This window comes from Gossypium raimondii, chromosome 8, assembly GCF_025698545.1.
Source record: "Gossypium raimondii isolate GPD5lz chromosome 8, ASM2569854v1, whole genome shotgun sequence".
In the NCBI taxonomy this organism is placed as follows: Eukaryota; Viridiplantae; Streptophyta; class Magnoliopsida; order Malvales; family Malvaceae; genus Gossypium; species Gossypium raimondii.
This window is the reverse complement of record NC_068572.1, coordinates 672,901-688,103: the sequence shown is the minus strand read 5'-3', so window position 1 is coordinate 688,103 and position 15,203 is coordinate 672,901. Positions and strand designations below refer to the sequence as shown.

General features: G+C 35.1%; 2 protein-coding genes across 6 annotated transcripts; both read right to left on the bottom strand.

Moving 5' to 3' along the window:
• Positions 1–179: 179 nt before the first annotated feature.
• Positions 180–5,876, bottom strand: LOC105790016 (cell division protein FtsZ homolog 2-2, chloroplastic). Of its 4 annotated transcripts, XM_012617391.2 has the most exons (8): positions 5,607–5,876; positions 4,139–4,841; positions 3,343–3,642; positions 3,036–3,126; positions 2,386–2,510; positions 2,209–2,301; positions 1,506–1,562; positions 180–712 (listed from the first exon to the last, which is right to left on the bottom strand). In XM_012617391.2, exons 2-8 carry the CDS (start codon positions 4,757–4,759, stop codon positions 611–613), a joined length of 1,389 nt encoding a protein of 462 aa, XP_012472845.1. In that variant the 5' UTR covers positions 4,760–4,841; positions 5,607–5,876; the 3' UTR covers positions 180–610. The 4 variants fall into 4 exon arrangements, with proteins under 4 accessions (XP_012472845.1, XP_052490347.1, XP_052490349.1 ...); XM_052634387.1 differs by having other exon boundaries at positions 180–1,562; XM_052634390.1 differs by lacking the exon at positions 180–712 and having other exon boundaries at positions 1,427–2,118.
• A 1,144-nt stretch (positions 5,877–7,020) lies between these two features.
• On the bottom strand, positions 7,021–14,708 carry LOC105790015 (uncharacterized). 2 transcript variants are annotated; one of them, XM_012617389.2, is made up of 17 exons: positions 14,595–14,708; positions 13,595–13,915; positions 12,860–13,100; positions 12,273–12,544; positions 11,758–11,925; positions 11,520–11,632; positions 10,880–11,417; positions 10,692–10,786; positions 10,276–10,338; positions 10,059–10,147; positions 9,899–9,964; positions 9,130–9,732; positions 8,952–9,023; positions 8,745–8,815; positions 8,602–8,659; positions 7,890–8,157; positions 7,021–7,777 (listed from the first exon to the last, which is right to left on the bottom strand). In XM_012617389.2, the coding sequence occupies exons 2-17, from the start codon at positions 13,870–13,872 to the stop codon at positions 7,140–7,142; spliced, it is 3,633 nt and encodes a 1,210-aa protein (XP_012472843.1). In that variant the 5' UTR covers positions 13,873–13,915; positions 14,595–14,708; the 3' UTR covers positions 7,021–7,139. The 2 variants fall into 2 exon arrangements, with proteins under 2 accessions (XP_012472843.1, XP_012472840.1); XM_012617386.2 differs by having other exon boundaries at positions 10,880–11,632.
• Between the last annotated feature and the right edge of the window lie 495 nt (positions 14,709–15,203).

Below are 15,203 nucleotides of genomic sequence, written 5' to 3'. Positions count from 1 at the left end.
TTTCTTTTAATATTTTATATAAAATTAATCAAAAAACAAATTGTGATATTCCACCCTAAAACACCATTATTTTAAAACTCTTAATTAAAAAAAAATCCACACATAATATTTGTACATAATAAAACTCAAACTTAAACATTCATGGTGTTGAAGTCTTAACCTTTGCCAAGGTTGCCGAAACTTCATTAGCTACTAAGTCTCGCTAATACAAGACATTACAAATATAAATACTTATCCAACCAACTATAATAGAGCGTAGCATCAATCAATACAATGTATAGTAGACGAAAAACTAGACAAAATTCACATAAGGCATACTACATATAGTGGGAAAGAGACTCACACATCGCAAAACCTAGGCTTTCAAGGTTCGAGACTTCAATCTTTACCAACATTATCAAAATCTCATTATCACCCGTATTATTATATATAAGGATGAGTATAATATATTGAAAAACATAAAAACGAAAATAAACATACTAATATTATATATATATATATATATATTCATATTTGAACCCCACAGACATGAAAATGAACTTCAGCATATTTAGAAGCTATTTACAATATTTTCAGGAAAATAAAATCAGAGATTTAAATAACCTGAACTTCAACGGCCTTTCTTCTTTAAGAACTTGGGAATCTCTAATGAACCATCATTGGTAAATGGAAAATGCTTATTAAAATTATTAGAAACATCACCTTCATTTTCCTGCATATATTTTCAGAGAGAATTTAGATATAAATATTAGACTCGAAAATTTAATTTTGAACAAAGTTGAGATTCAATATTTCAAGGGCTTGAACCTGACTGTTATTAGTGTTTGTGTTTATGTATTATGCGTAAGTTGTGGATTTAGTTTTGAACTTTAAATTTTAATAATTTTCAGTTCTTAATACTTTTCCGAGTTTTAAAATTTCAGTCATAACTAAACAGTAATTTTAAATCCATTAAGTTTTAATATTTTCAATATTTTATGCGGCAAAACACATATATTATCACATTTGTAATGATATGTCAGTTTGTTATTTTCATTTATTACTCACAAAAAGTCAGTTAATGGATTTAACAATAGCCAATTCTGTTAAAACTGAATTTTCAAGTTTTGAAAAATATTGAGACTAAGAATGATCAAATTGGATAATATAGACCGAATCTACAACTGTATGCATAGTACAAGATTAATAGTAGAATTTAACCAAACATATTTATATGCTACCTTTTAAGTCGAGATTGAAATTCTAAAATTCGAAAAATATAAGAACTAAAATTGATTAAATTAAAATAAATGCACTAAACCTATAACTTAAGAGCATAGTAGAGATTAATAGCATAATTTGACCCGAAAAAGAAAAAAATGAACTTGATACTTAGTCTACCCATTTAGAATTATTGGCAGGTTAAATCGGACTTTAATAAGCGTATATAAGATTAATATCATGCTTAAGTTTGACCCGAAGTGAGACCAAAATGTTGGAAAGAGGTAATGTGAGAAAAGACTTGCCTTGCCTTTCCCATCTTCTTGACGCTTGAATCCAGTGGCAATCAGAGTTATGCTGAGCTACAAGCATAAGGAAGCTTTTGTCTATTACCAACATTCATTTATATATTCATTAGTGTTTTTCTCTTTCTCTAAGGGAACTATTCTATCAGGTTGTCAGAAGTACACAAATCAATTGTTCCTAACAACTTAACCATTTGGATAAGATATCAATCACTTGTCACTCACACGCTCTGCAACTTAATAATATCACTTCATCTTGTTCACATACCTTGCAATTTGATAACATCACATCATCTTATCAACCTAAGTAGGGACCAATGACTGACAAACCTATCAATCAGGACACGCCCACATAGTACTGCGCTCAACCCATTTATACACCTCTCCTATTCCTTAACAAAGGGATCCCCTCTCCAACCAGCTCCACCATCCTTCTTTCCTCTTCGCTCTTCCTCCCTCTCGCTCCACCATCACCTTACGGCTCTCAGCCCACCAAATGAACCGTCACATTAGCTTCCATCACATTTTCCCCTCAACAGGTATATCCATGTGCCCTTTTGGCACATCCAAATCCACCTCCGTGTTCCCCTTCGGCACCGTATCCTCCACCGTCCTACCACCACCATTTTCATGTCTTATTTTCTTTAGTGTATAACTATAAGACTAAGCTCTGCTTTTATCATTCTAACAAATTGAAACTTACTTGGCCACATAGTGATGGATCTATCACTGCTCCAAATATTAAATTTGCTTTAGGATCTACAAGATCATATATAACCTCTGCTGCAGCATTCACCTACAAGAATAAAAAAAAGGCTAACATTTCAATCCCCCACAACAAAATGTGCACATTATACAAAACCAAAATGCTATGGCTTACCTCAAATGAAGTTAAATCGGTTCCACCAGTTATATTCCAGACAATACCAGTAGCTCTTTCGATCCCAATGTCGAGTAACGGCGACTGAATGGCATTTAATGCTGCATCTCTGGCTCTACTTTTGCCTGCAGCTTAGCTTAATGTGATTAGTTATCACTGTGTTGATATATGGTAAAATTACCATGGCGGCCACTATACTAGGAGTTAGATTGCATTTTGCCCCTTTTACTTAAAAAATGAGCAAATTAGTCCTTATATGTTAGATCAAATAGCAAACTGGTCCTGTTAAAAATTTCATCCATTTCTATTGTTAAAAATTGATCATTGTACATCAGGATAAGGTACACGTGGTACGCCATGTCTCACTATCTAGTCATTCTATCAGTCAAGCCAATTTTTAACAGTACAAATAAATGAAATTTTTAACAGGAATGACCAACTTGCTCTTTAATCTAACATACAGAACTAATTTGCTCATTTTTTGGTTGAGGGGCAAAATGCAATCTGACTCCTCGTACAGGGGTTTCCATAATACTTTTACCATTAATATATATATTGGACATGTATCCATATCCAACACTCGAATGCAAGTCCAAGTAACATAGTCCGTGAGATATGGCAATCAATTATCTTATAGAGCTAAAACTTACCAGTTGCAGTACCTATCCCCATAAGGGAAGAGCCTGCATCTTTCATGATAGCATGCACATCGGCAAAATCAACATTAACTAAGCCTGGAATCTGCATATGAGTTTTGCAAAACGTTAGGCAGACGGTAACATAAAAATGCCGAATGGAATCGATGAAGGAATCTGATTTGATAAACCCGAATCAGAATAAGAAAAGATGAATGCAAGGAAACCTCTACTGGACATGTCTCATTTTTCATCTATTGTTTTGATATAATTTTGTGCTAGGCATAAAAAATATCCTTTTTCTTTTATTTGGAATACATACCGTAATTATATCGGAGATACCGCAAACGCCTTGCCGGAGTATATCATCAGCCAGATTAAATGCTTCAGTCATTAAGGTGGCTTGTGAAACTGCAGCCAGCAACTTGTCATTAGGAATAATGATAAGTGTGTCCACATTTTCACGAAGGGCTGCAATTCCCTCTTGAGCTTGGACCGCTCGCTTCCAGCCCTCGAAAGAAAATGGTGTCGTAACAATGCCAACGGTTAAGATTCCCTTTGATTTTGCTATGCCGGCAATTACCGGAGCCCCACCGGTGCCAGTTCCTCCTCCCATTCCTGCCTGCAGGTCTCCGGCACCCTCAAAAATTAGAAAGCTTGAACGGCATTATCATTTTAGATTGAATATATGGTTTTTAAAAGGTATCAAAATGTTAGAGAAATCAAGTTCATTCACAAAAATCTTCATTAGTACAGCAGAGCGTCAGATACCATATTGTTTAGCCCAAAGATCAGCTAAAAAGGGTAAAAGTACCGTGGAGTCCCCTGTATGTTAGATCAAAGAGTCTTTTCTATTAAAAATTCCATCCAATTCTACTATTAAAAGTTGGCTTGACTGACGAATAACAAGACAGTTACACATGGGGACCAATTTTTAACCGTAGAAATGGATGAAATTTTTAGCAAAATGACTAGTTTGCTATTTGACCTAACATATAGGGACTAGTTTGCCCATTTTTTAGTAGAGGCAGCAAAATGCGATCCGACTCTTAGTATAATGGCCTTCATGATACTTTTATCGCTAAAACAGTAATTGAACATAACAAAATACAACTTACCGTCACAAATACCATGTCCGCACCATGAACAGCTTCCTCGATAGCTTCTCTACTTTCATTCGCGGCATTCATGCCAATTTTCGGTTTACCACCAGCACCAAGACCCCTAGTTAACTCCTGACCAATTTGCAAACACTTATTAGGCAACATAGGAGACATCTTCAAGGCTTGAGCATCAGTGTTAACTATCAAAAACTCCACCCCTTTCAACGAATGCTCGACCATCCTATTAACCGCGTTCGACCCACCACCACCAACACCAACAACTTTGATCTTAGCTTCACCATAGTTATAACTTGGATTACAAGTTTCTCTCAAACTCTCGTTGATGGTTGTAGAATAAAACATTGCATCATTCTCTTCACCACTAAGCTTCAATTTCTTAGGGTGTAAATCAAGGAAAGATTCTTTACTATGATTTGGACCAACATTGTGAGAATTAACACAACATTTGAAGTTCAATAAACTTAGCAAATTTGTTTGCTTTTTGTAAGCAACACCATTGAAATATCTCAAGGAACTAGCTTTATTAATCAACCTTTCCTTTAAACTATAATCTCTCCAAAAGGATAGCAATCCAATAGATGATTGAGAGCCAAATGTTACAACACAAGTAGCCATAAAACCCAAATTCCAAGAGATATATACTTAAAACCAATATGCTCAAATGCCAAACATTAGGTTACCAATCATTGTTCCAAACCTGGTTAAAATACAGTTCCACATTGTTAAAAGAAAATATACAAGATAAAGAAGGCAAAGTAAACATAACTTTTTTCCCAGTAAAAGTATCACGGAAGTCCTTGTATTAGGAGTTGAATTGTATTTTGTCCCCTCCACTCAAAAAATTGGGTAAATTAAGTCTTGTAAAAATTCTATTTATTGTAAAAATTCCACATGTACCTCATTCTGAGGTGGCATTTTGCTCTATCAATCACATATCACTTAACAGTAGAAATGGATTGAGTTTTTAACAGAATGATAAGTTTGCTCTTTGATCTAATGTATAATGACTAATTTTAACCATTTCTTTTTTAATACAAATGACAAAATGCAATCTGACTACTGGTACAAGGACTTGCATATTACCATAACCTAAATTCTCCTATTCTCAACACAATGCTAAACATCATCAGCAATGAATTAAAAATCCAACAATATGCTCCTTCAAACTATAGTCTCTCCAAAAGGATAGCACTCCAGTAGATGACTGAGAACCAAATGTTACAACACAAGTAGCCATATTAGTAGCATAAAAACCCAAATGCTATCATTGATCCAAAATCCAAACCTGGTTCTCTAATACCCAAATGATTAAAATACAAAGAAGGCAAAAGTAAACATAAATTCTACTATTCTCAACACAATGCTAAAAAAATCTCCAAAGGAATTAAAGACCCACAAATATTATCAAAAACCCAGAACAATGATGACCCAAAAATGAGACAATAATCCATAGGAACCTGACCTGAAAAAGTAAGGGTTCAACAATGGAAGATGATGGGTGTTCACTACTTTTAAAGTTCCATGAAAATCATTAAATAGAAAATAAAGAACCGGGATCTTTTTCACTTTGGGATTTAGACTTTTTTGCTTTGAATTGGGGTTGTTGATTAAAAACCGTATCTTTTGGTTGGTTTGTTTTAGTAAAGAGTTTTCTCACTATACAGTCTCCATTGAAGTCTCAACGTACAAGCTTTGTGAGGTCCGTACAAATGGCGAAATGGATAGTACTAAAGGCTTATTAGTCATTGTTTTTTACTTAACTAGCTTGACTGAAATCTCGTGATATTGACAGTTTGAGAGAGGAGTAAAACTAACATGGAGGTCCCTGTCAAATTGCATTTTACCTTTTTCATTCAAAAAATGTGAAAATTAGTGTTTGTTCGTTATATTAAAAAGTAAATTAATTTTTTTGTTAAAAATTCTATTCATTTTATTGTATAATAACTAAATAGTTACTAAACGTGACCACATATATATCGTATAATAACCAGATTTTTAACAAAATTATGTTGATAATAAGAGCATTCGATTATATATGGTTAAAACCTTATAGTACTGAAATTTGGTGTGATAAAAATATTGGATCTACTAAACTTTAAGCTTAGATTGACACAATTTGAATAATGTTATTAATATTTAGGCATAGAAACATTTATTTATTTTGTCATTTTAGTTTTTATTTTTATTCTTTTGTCATTTTGGCCTTTAATCTTTAAATTTTAGTTAAATTGTTTAATTTTTTTATAGAAAAATTGACTGAATTATTAAAATTCTAATAGCATTGATGTCACATCATGGCAATTTACGTATACTTCACAACATAGATAAATTTTTAAACATTTCTATGAACTTCTTTTGAATTTGTTTACTTTTTTTAATTTTACAAAATATACGTGAATTACCACGCTAGTAGTCACATAAATGTTAATGACCCAAAAAATAACAAAATAAATATTAAAACCACTCAACTGGTAATGAAAATAATGAACCTCGTGAATTTTGATTCAAATAATAATAAAAACCCAAACCGTCAAAAAGAGGAAAGCTTTTTATTAATGCAAGTGATGCAAATAAAGAAAATCATACAATAATAATTTAAACAACCTGATAATTTAAATGAAAACTTTCAAATAATTTAATGATCATTTTATTAACTTTTTAAAGTTAAATGATCAAACTGTAAATTTACTAATAATTTAATAATCTTAGATGTTGTTTATCCATTTCAAATCATAAACTAAATTAACCAAAGAAATGAATACAATGACCAATTGCGAGAAGGATTAAATTGCTTCATTTTTAAAAGACACTAATTTGCCAAATATCGAAATCGAGAACAACCAGAGAGCCAGTAAATGAAAAAAAAAGGGACAAGGTAAGTAAATTTAATTGGATTAAAGCAGCAAAATTCTTCAATTACATACATATGACATCTATTATATATAAAATGAATCATAATTAGTCCTTACTTGATCAGATTGCATCAAATGGGCCATCAAAATGCAAATTTCAACTCTGAGAGGTCATCCATTGGTATTTCTAAACCTATTGAATCATGGTCTTGCAAGCCATCTTCATCAAAGTTTAGCCATGAACTCAAATCTTGGGAACCACCAATGTCATTTGAAACACCCAATTCTTCCATAGGATCTAAATCATTTAGTTGCAAGTTTGCGAAATCATCTGGTTCGTCCGATTCTTTCGGACGAACATTACTCGGGGTTGGAGATAATGACCTAGCTTCTCTTTCAGTCATCTTGTTAGAATTAGCCAAAGGTGGTAGCAAAGGATCCGAGAGCCTGCCGTTGAATCCATGCCCTGACTTCTGTTTGGGCTTTGCTTTTGTTCTCCGGTCACCCTTGGCACCGTCTAATGATGTCCGACCAGCCCCGGATACCGAACTTGTATTTCTTGAATCTCTTTCGCTTCTATTTCCCCTTAGTCCTCCGGCGGTGCCATCAAGAGCCGGTGTTACCCTAGAAGAAGCACTCCCAACTACATCCTCAATCAATACTTCCCTCTTCCTACCTTTGTTCAATGTAGATCCGTACTTGGAAACAGCATGCTCTGTCGAGTGAACAGCCAGAAGGGCATCTGGAGAATCGTACCTCTCAAAAGTACCACAAACAGCACCTGAGACAGAAAGTGAAATGAACAAGAATAAGCTTTCATAAATGCCGGTATCCAACACACTCGAGTTCAAGTAACATAGTATTATAGGCATGTAATGCCAACACAAATGTACCTGAGCCCCTGGCTTCGGCTTGATGGTTCGATGTTTCGTTGCAAGTATTACTAGCAGTTCCAGAGCCAATACCTTCAACAGATTTTGCTTCATTGCTGCATGGATGTACAGAAAACATGATATCTTGTAATGCAGGTTCGCTAAAGCAACTGTTGCCCGTCTGTTCGAATTTCCGACATCTATCAAGCGTTCGCTTAATAAAAGATAATGCAACTTGTTTCGAAACCTTGCGAACTGCACTTTTTGATGAATTACTCCCACGACAAGCCTGCATAATTCATTCAATATCATGGCATGAGATGTAATAGTCGCTCATTAAAAGGGATATGCTCTGTAAATTCAACAAGAAATGCCAACACCAGATTACTAATGCATTGGCATTTTCCCGTAAAAACCGCTGCATTATTCATGTCATAGGGCTAAATTAGCAAGCTAAATATACAGCAAGGTAAAGTAGATATTTGATAATTTTAGCTGAAAAGCACATAGCTTTGCATGTTGTGTCCTTGCTGCGTATACCTCCACCCCCCCCCCCAAAAAAAAAAAAAATGAACAGAATGATTCTCACATGCAACCATGTGAAGAGAAACATGTAAATCTAATAATCGAGATAAAAAGTGATAATATACTGGCCAATAAAAGGCAAAGAATTAAACCTAATCCGCTTTAGATATTAATTAGAAACGACTTGCATCAGGTATCTGAGAATTACCAAACGTTTCTTGTTAGCCATTTGTACTAGTTGGTCCATTGCAGCATACTCGATGTTCCTGCAGATTAAACCACATTATTCTAGTTGAAGCACTTTTCTGTAAGCCTAACAAAATAGCTATAAGACAATTATCTATATTGTACCTTCTGTCTACTTCTCTCCCATTCTGAATGGCTTTATCAATCTTCCCCAACTTTTTCTTCTTTTTCTGAATCTAAAAATTAATAAAACAAAGTGTTCAAATATACAGAAACATGCAACGTAAAAAAGGCAGCTAAAAATGTTTTATATGTTACTTAACATCAGAACAATGAAATTTCATTTTAGCAAAAAAGGAAATAGACTTGAACCTGTTGATAAAGATTTTCATTAAGTTCAACAACATTTTGATTTATTGCTTCCTCTCCCTCTGTCAAATCAGGCTGCAAAAAGGCGAAGGCAGAAAATTCGAAAATGAAGATTAATCATATATGATTGAGCACGAAAATATTTGACATCAAATAGACAGAAGTATCAAGGAAAACTCACCAAAGTCTCTGGATAAATACCAATACTATGTAGCTCCAGCACAAGCTTGTCCTCCATAGACATAAATTGATATTGGCCATCCAAAGAAGAAACGGCAGAAACATTTATTTCCTTGGGTAGGACCTGACCCAGGTCAGTTGAACATATTTCACTCACCGGCCCCATATCCGAATGTAAACATTCATCCTCTCCTAACCACCTTTCACTACTATGTAACGAATTAGACATGCTGGAGTTCCTAAATGTGTTAGATGCAACACTCGCATCATAAGAGAGCCTGTCTAACAGAGAGTTCTTCTGACACTGAAAATCTGCATTTGACTCAACTTCAGATTCCATCCTGTCCCGATCTTTAGATTCAACGTCCATCTGGTTGCATGAACCACAATGGGAATCATCACTCGCATAGTGAAGGGACATATTCTTAGCTTCAATGTGGTTGTAAATTTCCTCACTTTCATCTTCTTCTATCAAAGCAGAAAGAACCCTTTGGCATAAAGGAGTAACCTTGTCAAACTGCTTTAGATCAAATCCTCCAATTGAAGTGTGAGTTTTAGCCGTTTCTTCAACAGAAGTAGGCGCATCTTTTGGCACCACACCACCCTGTGGAAATGAAAGGACTCGTATCAATATTTGCCAACGAAGTTAAAACTTATATACAGCCATCCCTTCATCTGTTCTTAAATCTTTTATAAACTCATTTAAACTTGGCAGTTTACATCAAAAGATATTTGGTTTAGGGAGAAATACATAAGATGATGGAGTTTACCAAAACAGTATATCCATCTCCAAACATCTGAGACAAACTCTCATCAAGCCCTTCTGCCAAATTTAGCTGATTCAACGTCAAAATAATAGATCAGGAAACTTTGATTAACTAAACCCAAAGTGTCAATGAGTAAAAAAATCTGTTAGGAGCCATATGTTACCTGTTGTCTAAGGAATGATGTATCCTCTGAGCTGACAGAATTAAACATTGATCCCATTTTCTTCCAAAAAGGACCAGTACAAGCAAGACCTGTCAAACCAAGTAAAAGGTAGGATTACCACAACAAAAGCTCAATTCTTTAAAGGCATTTGTTTCTCTTCTCTATTTTTTTTCTCTTTTGGGTGGGGACAGGGCTATTACTGGAGAGAGATACGTACTGTTAGCATTACGAGCAGAAGTGGCAGCGGCAAATAATTCATCCCGATCATCATCAGATTCACCTGAACATGTCATCCCATACACATTGTCATTAGAAATATAGAACAGGAGCTTTCAAGGATCTTTGCACCCACATCTTTATTTCACAAAATTTAGAGGCATATGAACACAGATTATCGTGATTCAAAAACTCATTCCAAATTAGAAAATTAAATAAACAAAAAACAGTCTCCATTAAAAGAAAATACTAAATTCATGCAAGTACACAAATACAACTTGTTGATAGCTAAACTAAGAGCAAATATTTGTAGAAATGATAATGTCCGATCACGGAGATGTGGATAAGAATCTTATCATTCACACACAGCTTTAAGATTGGGAAATGCTTAGTAAATCTCATGGACCTAGCAAATACCTGTGAAATCTGAAGAGACATTATTTTGTACCAACCCAACACGAGCTGTGGCCTTCCGATCTTTCAGCTTCTTGGAAGGCGGACGACCTGTCTTACTGAACCAACAGAAACATGATTTATTCATCAGATTTCCTCAAGACAAATCAACAACCTAATACCAAAAGGGTAGTGGAAAAATATTTAAGAACCTTCTATTTTTATCAGAAGCAGATCTTGCACTTTGTATTGGCTTGGTTGTAATATTCTCCAACTTCTCCCTCATAGGAGGAACACCTGGTTTAGTCAAGGATGGTGTACTGCTTCCAGTCCTTCCTTGTCTTCGGACTCCATCTCCAATTTCAATAGTAGACATTTTGTTCTTCCTCGTGGGCAGTAAGAAAGACCCAGCTTTTTGAGATGCAGGCAGAGTAACCTCACTACAATCAATTCCTTTCTCCTTTGATTTGTTATCTCCAGCCCCTGATTCTTCACTCTCAGAAAACCCAAATGGAGAAGAAACATTCTCAGGTTCCCTCTTAATTCTGGGTGTAACATTATCTACATTGCTGCCTAGCACTGACCCTCCAGTTCCGATAGATGCCCTAGCACCAAAATCAGGTGTTGCGAAGCCTTGATTTGAAATCTGAGCTTCAGCATTAGAAGTGGGAGTCAGTAAATTTGCTCTCCTTGTACGTGAGTTTTTATGTGGTCTCTGACCACCCCACTGAGACATAGCATGTGAAGAACCTGTAGACATCAAACGTTTTTGATTGCTACCAACACCTAATGGTTGGGTCTTATTTAGATTTGACTGTTCCCAGCCCTGCAAAGCTCCAGATAAGAGGTGACCTTTAGAAGATGAGTCCAACACCATAATGGAACCAGTACGTGGTGCCCTAGAACCCTTTCCTTTTAGCATTGTACTTGGGCCACTTGCTTGATTGTCATCCTGGAGAGTTGCCCTGATGTATAGAGCAATTAAAAGAATCAATAATCGAGAAGAAACCATTAAAAAGAATATCATACATGAAAGAAACCTTGCATATACACTACAGACTGCTAGAACTTAACCGGAGAAGGCACATACTTGGTATTTGCTTTTACTACAACCCTCTGCTCCAGCATAGCTGCACGATCTCGAGGAATAGAGGTACTCTCCAGTTCATTCCTGAGCACTGTACTGGCATCTGAACCAGCTACTTCAAAAGAACCATCTGACTTCCTAATTCCACCAACTCCTGGGGAAGATTTTGATCTGTATGCATATGAGACCAAATAACATAACAGTAAGAAAAAGCTTTTTGAGAACAATGTTTGAAAAATGGCTGTAAAATGACAAAATCACATAATTTATAAACAAAAGGACTAAACATGAAGAATAATCAATTGCAGCAACGAGGCCTTGAGATAAAGGAGAAGAAATCTTACAACATTTGCGTTAGAAAACAAAAATATCTTATCCAGCATTCAAAAATGCCACACCAGAAAACAAGCAGTTATACAGTTCAAGTTGAAAACTAATATACCCACTTTCCAGAAATATGAGATGGAATTCTTTTTTAAACCTACAACTAGGAAGCAAGTTCAGTCCTAGACAATCACCTAAAACCCTGTATATCACATGATCTCAACTTTGATTCAGAGCTCATCTTTGGTTGAATAACTCGTTTTATATCTCGATCACCACCAGCGACTCTATTTCCTACTGCTGCACCAGATCGTTTCCTTTTCATCTTTGTCTCCCACCCTTCACCTGGCAATCTACGGATCTTTTCTTCAATTCGAGCAGAACCACCATTAATGGCTGGAGGCACATCACCATCCTTTTCTATTGTCCCCTGCTGCCTTGGATTCACAGCAGTTCTATTATCAGCCTGTGTCATGAAGGAAGAAAAAACAAGAGAAAGGAATAAAACTAATGAAGCATGAGCTAAAAAATTAAGAGAAAAAGTAAGGGTCTAGTAAAGCTATGTTTTAAGTTTCAGGCACACTTTGTCTTCTTTCTTTTATTTGTGCATAAAATAGCACATTCAATTATTGTTAAATAAAATGAGTGAAGCCCTGATGCATCACTAAGCAATGATCAACCGATTTTTCTATGGAAATCACAAGGTAATTCACCAAAAGTATTTTCCATAATGCATGCCAAGACTAAATAGGTATTCCAGCAATATAAGTATAACACAAACCCGTAAATCAGCTACTGATGTGCGAACACGTTTGTTCAGCCCCATACTCTTCGGCCTATCCTCCAATCTTTGAGTCAATAAGTCATGACCATTTCTATGAATCTGGCTTCCCATCTTCGTGATACTTACTCCACTTGTTCTCTCACTTGAAATATCACTTCGTTGTCGCTTCTTTGAGCTTAAAGCTTCTCTATACCTTTCAAGTTTAGAAATTGACTCTCGCAACTTTTTTACTCTATCCCTGTTAGAAAGACAATGTAGATTCAATAACTAAAAACTGATCATATGACTTATGAGTAACATCATCATGATCCAGATAAAATATGCATGGAGTAGAGTACATGAGCAGTAAGAAAACTGCGAGAAGAACCATTTGACTTGCAGGAAAGCTCTATACTTCCTATCCGAGACAGTCATCTACATACTCAGGTTCCAAGGACATGCCCGAGGATGGATGCCTAGATTGCATGCAAAGATAATATCTTAAATGTATCACAATACATGAGCATTGCACGCATTGTAACTAATCTTATACCAGGCAGATTGTTATTTGCCCATTATGTTCCCAGGGGCAGTTCCTACCATTACCAAATTAACATTAAAGGCCCCCCTGTCACCACAATTACAATGAGAAGTCACTATACTAACTCATACAGGATACCATATTCCATAAAATATAGAACATTCCAAATTTTAGCCTTTCTTAATGGTTGCAATAATGAAGAAAGACTGTACCTGGCCTTTCTGGAGGTATCTTGAACACTTTCCTTAAAGTTCTTAAGCTCCTCTGTTGCCACTGGAGGGGAAGGCTTAGGGTGTGAAACTCCAAAAGAATGATCCTCTGATGTACTGTTTCGAAGAGGAACGCCCAACACCCGGCTTAACTCTCCAGACCGTGTATATTTCTGACTGCCTAATGAAATCGGTTCCAAAGGCAAACACTGAGGTAATGGTGGCATATCTGATGACAACCCCGCATTCCCTCGGCTTAAATTATTCCCAGAATTCAACATTCTTTTTTCTCTCTGCCAAGCTACTGACTTAGAACTGCCAAATCTGCAGACATGAACACGAGACAATTACCCACAAAAGTCCAGTAACTCATTTCTCCTCCGCTAATTATCTATTCTTGAATCAATGATAATTTTGCCTTCCAGTTTTACCAGTTTCTTTTGCTTTTTAGCAGCTTTTCATGTGATAAAAAAACAACAATCAAACAGAATCTTAGCAAATTGTATCAACTACCCTTTTAAACATATAACTGAACAACTGCCTATATTAAAATATACTTAAAGACTAGAAATTTCTCTCCTATAATGCTAAACCTTAACTATATCTTCTTCTCTTGCTACTTCTACTTGTTAAAAGTACTAAAGCAGTAAAATTCGTTGAATTTTAAGTCACAAATAAAAATCCCCAAAAAAGTTCAATTAAATCCCAAAATTAAATTTACAATCATAAGAAAGAATAAAAAAAAAAAACCTGTAAGCTCAATTTCACCAAAAAAAAGGAGCGAAAACTCTAAAACAAAGCACAAAAACTTCTCTTCCTATCCAAGAATGAAAAATAATTAAAAAATATAAAAGGAAAAAGGAAATTTTTGAAAATTTGAAAACTAGGCATATGAATGAAAACCCTATCTTTAGAGATGGAGAAATATAAGAAAGAACAGCCGAAATTGAAGTGAAATTAAGGTAAAATAAGATGAAATTAAAGAGATTAAGGATTCAATTACCTGAGAATCAACCAAGTCAAGCACAGATCAAAATCAGAATTATTTTTCTAGGGAAAAAAAAGGGGAAAGCGAAAGCGATTATTGTAAACGTGTGTATATATAATTATAAAAAAAATCTTTTGGCGCAGAAATGATACGCCGTCGTTTTGATTTCGTTTTAGTTCATTTTTCGTTTTTTTTGTATTTTTTTCATTATTTTAATGTTGCTTTTTCGGCGTAGGCTTCTTGATGTCATCCATATGTAAACATTACTTTAATTGGAGTAACTTGCATTTTGACCCTTATGAAATTTAAATGATTTCAATTGAACCCTTATCATTTTTCCCTTTCTAACACGTGGCGGCTTCTTGACTCTACGAAGATTAGTACTCTGTCCGCTGCTAATTACAAGTGTAATTAAGTCTAGTCAAACTTGGATAATAGTCAACTTGAGTTTGACTTGAAATTCAAGATTCAATACTTAATTCGAGCTCGATCGAATATCAATTTTTAAGTTAATTAAACCTCAACTCGAGATTTAATTAAGCTACTCAATACTCAAACTCGAGTTTAAGTTTGATTAAGCTTATTCGTACTTAATCTCTCTCTATCTAATAAGAGTACAAATAT

What these genes read in the sequence shown, in the direction of transcription:
- LOC105790016 (XM_052634387.1), bottom strand. Translation starts at nt 4,759, where the DNA reads ATGGCTACTTGTGTTGTAACATTTGGCTCTCAATCATCTATTGGATTG. An exon ending in GTATCTCCGATATAATTACG is followed by an intron (nt 3,127 to 3,342) that starts GTATGTATTCCA and finishes ACTCATATGCAG; the next exon opens with ATTCCAGGCTTAGTTAATGT. An exon ending in CCGATTTAACTTCATTTGAG is followed by an intron (nt 2,302 to 2,385) that starts GTAAGCCATAGC and finishes TTATTCTTGTAG; the next exon opens with GTGAATGCTGCAGCAGAGGT.
- LOC105790015 (XM_012617386.2), bottom strand. Translation starts at nt 13,872, where the DNA reads ATGTTGAATTCTGGGAATAATTTAAGCCGAGGGAATGCGGGGTTGTCA. An exon ending in GGGAGAGAAGTAGACAGAAG is followed by an intron (nt 8,660 to 8,744) that starts GTACAATATAGA and finishes TTTAATCTGCAG; the next exon opens with GAACATCGAGTATGCTGCAA. An exon ending in AGCCGAAGCCAGGGGCTCAG is followed by an intron (nt 7,778 to 7,889) that starts GTACATTTGTGT and finishes TTTCTGTCTCAG; the next exon opens with GTGCTGTTTGTGGTACTTTT.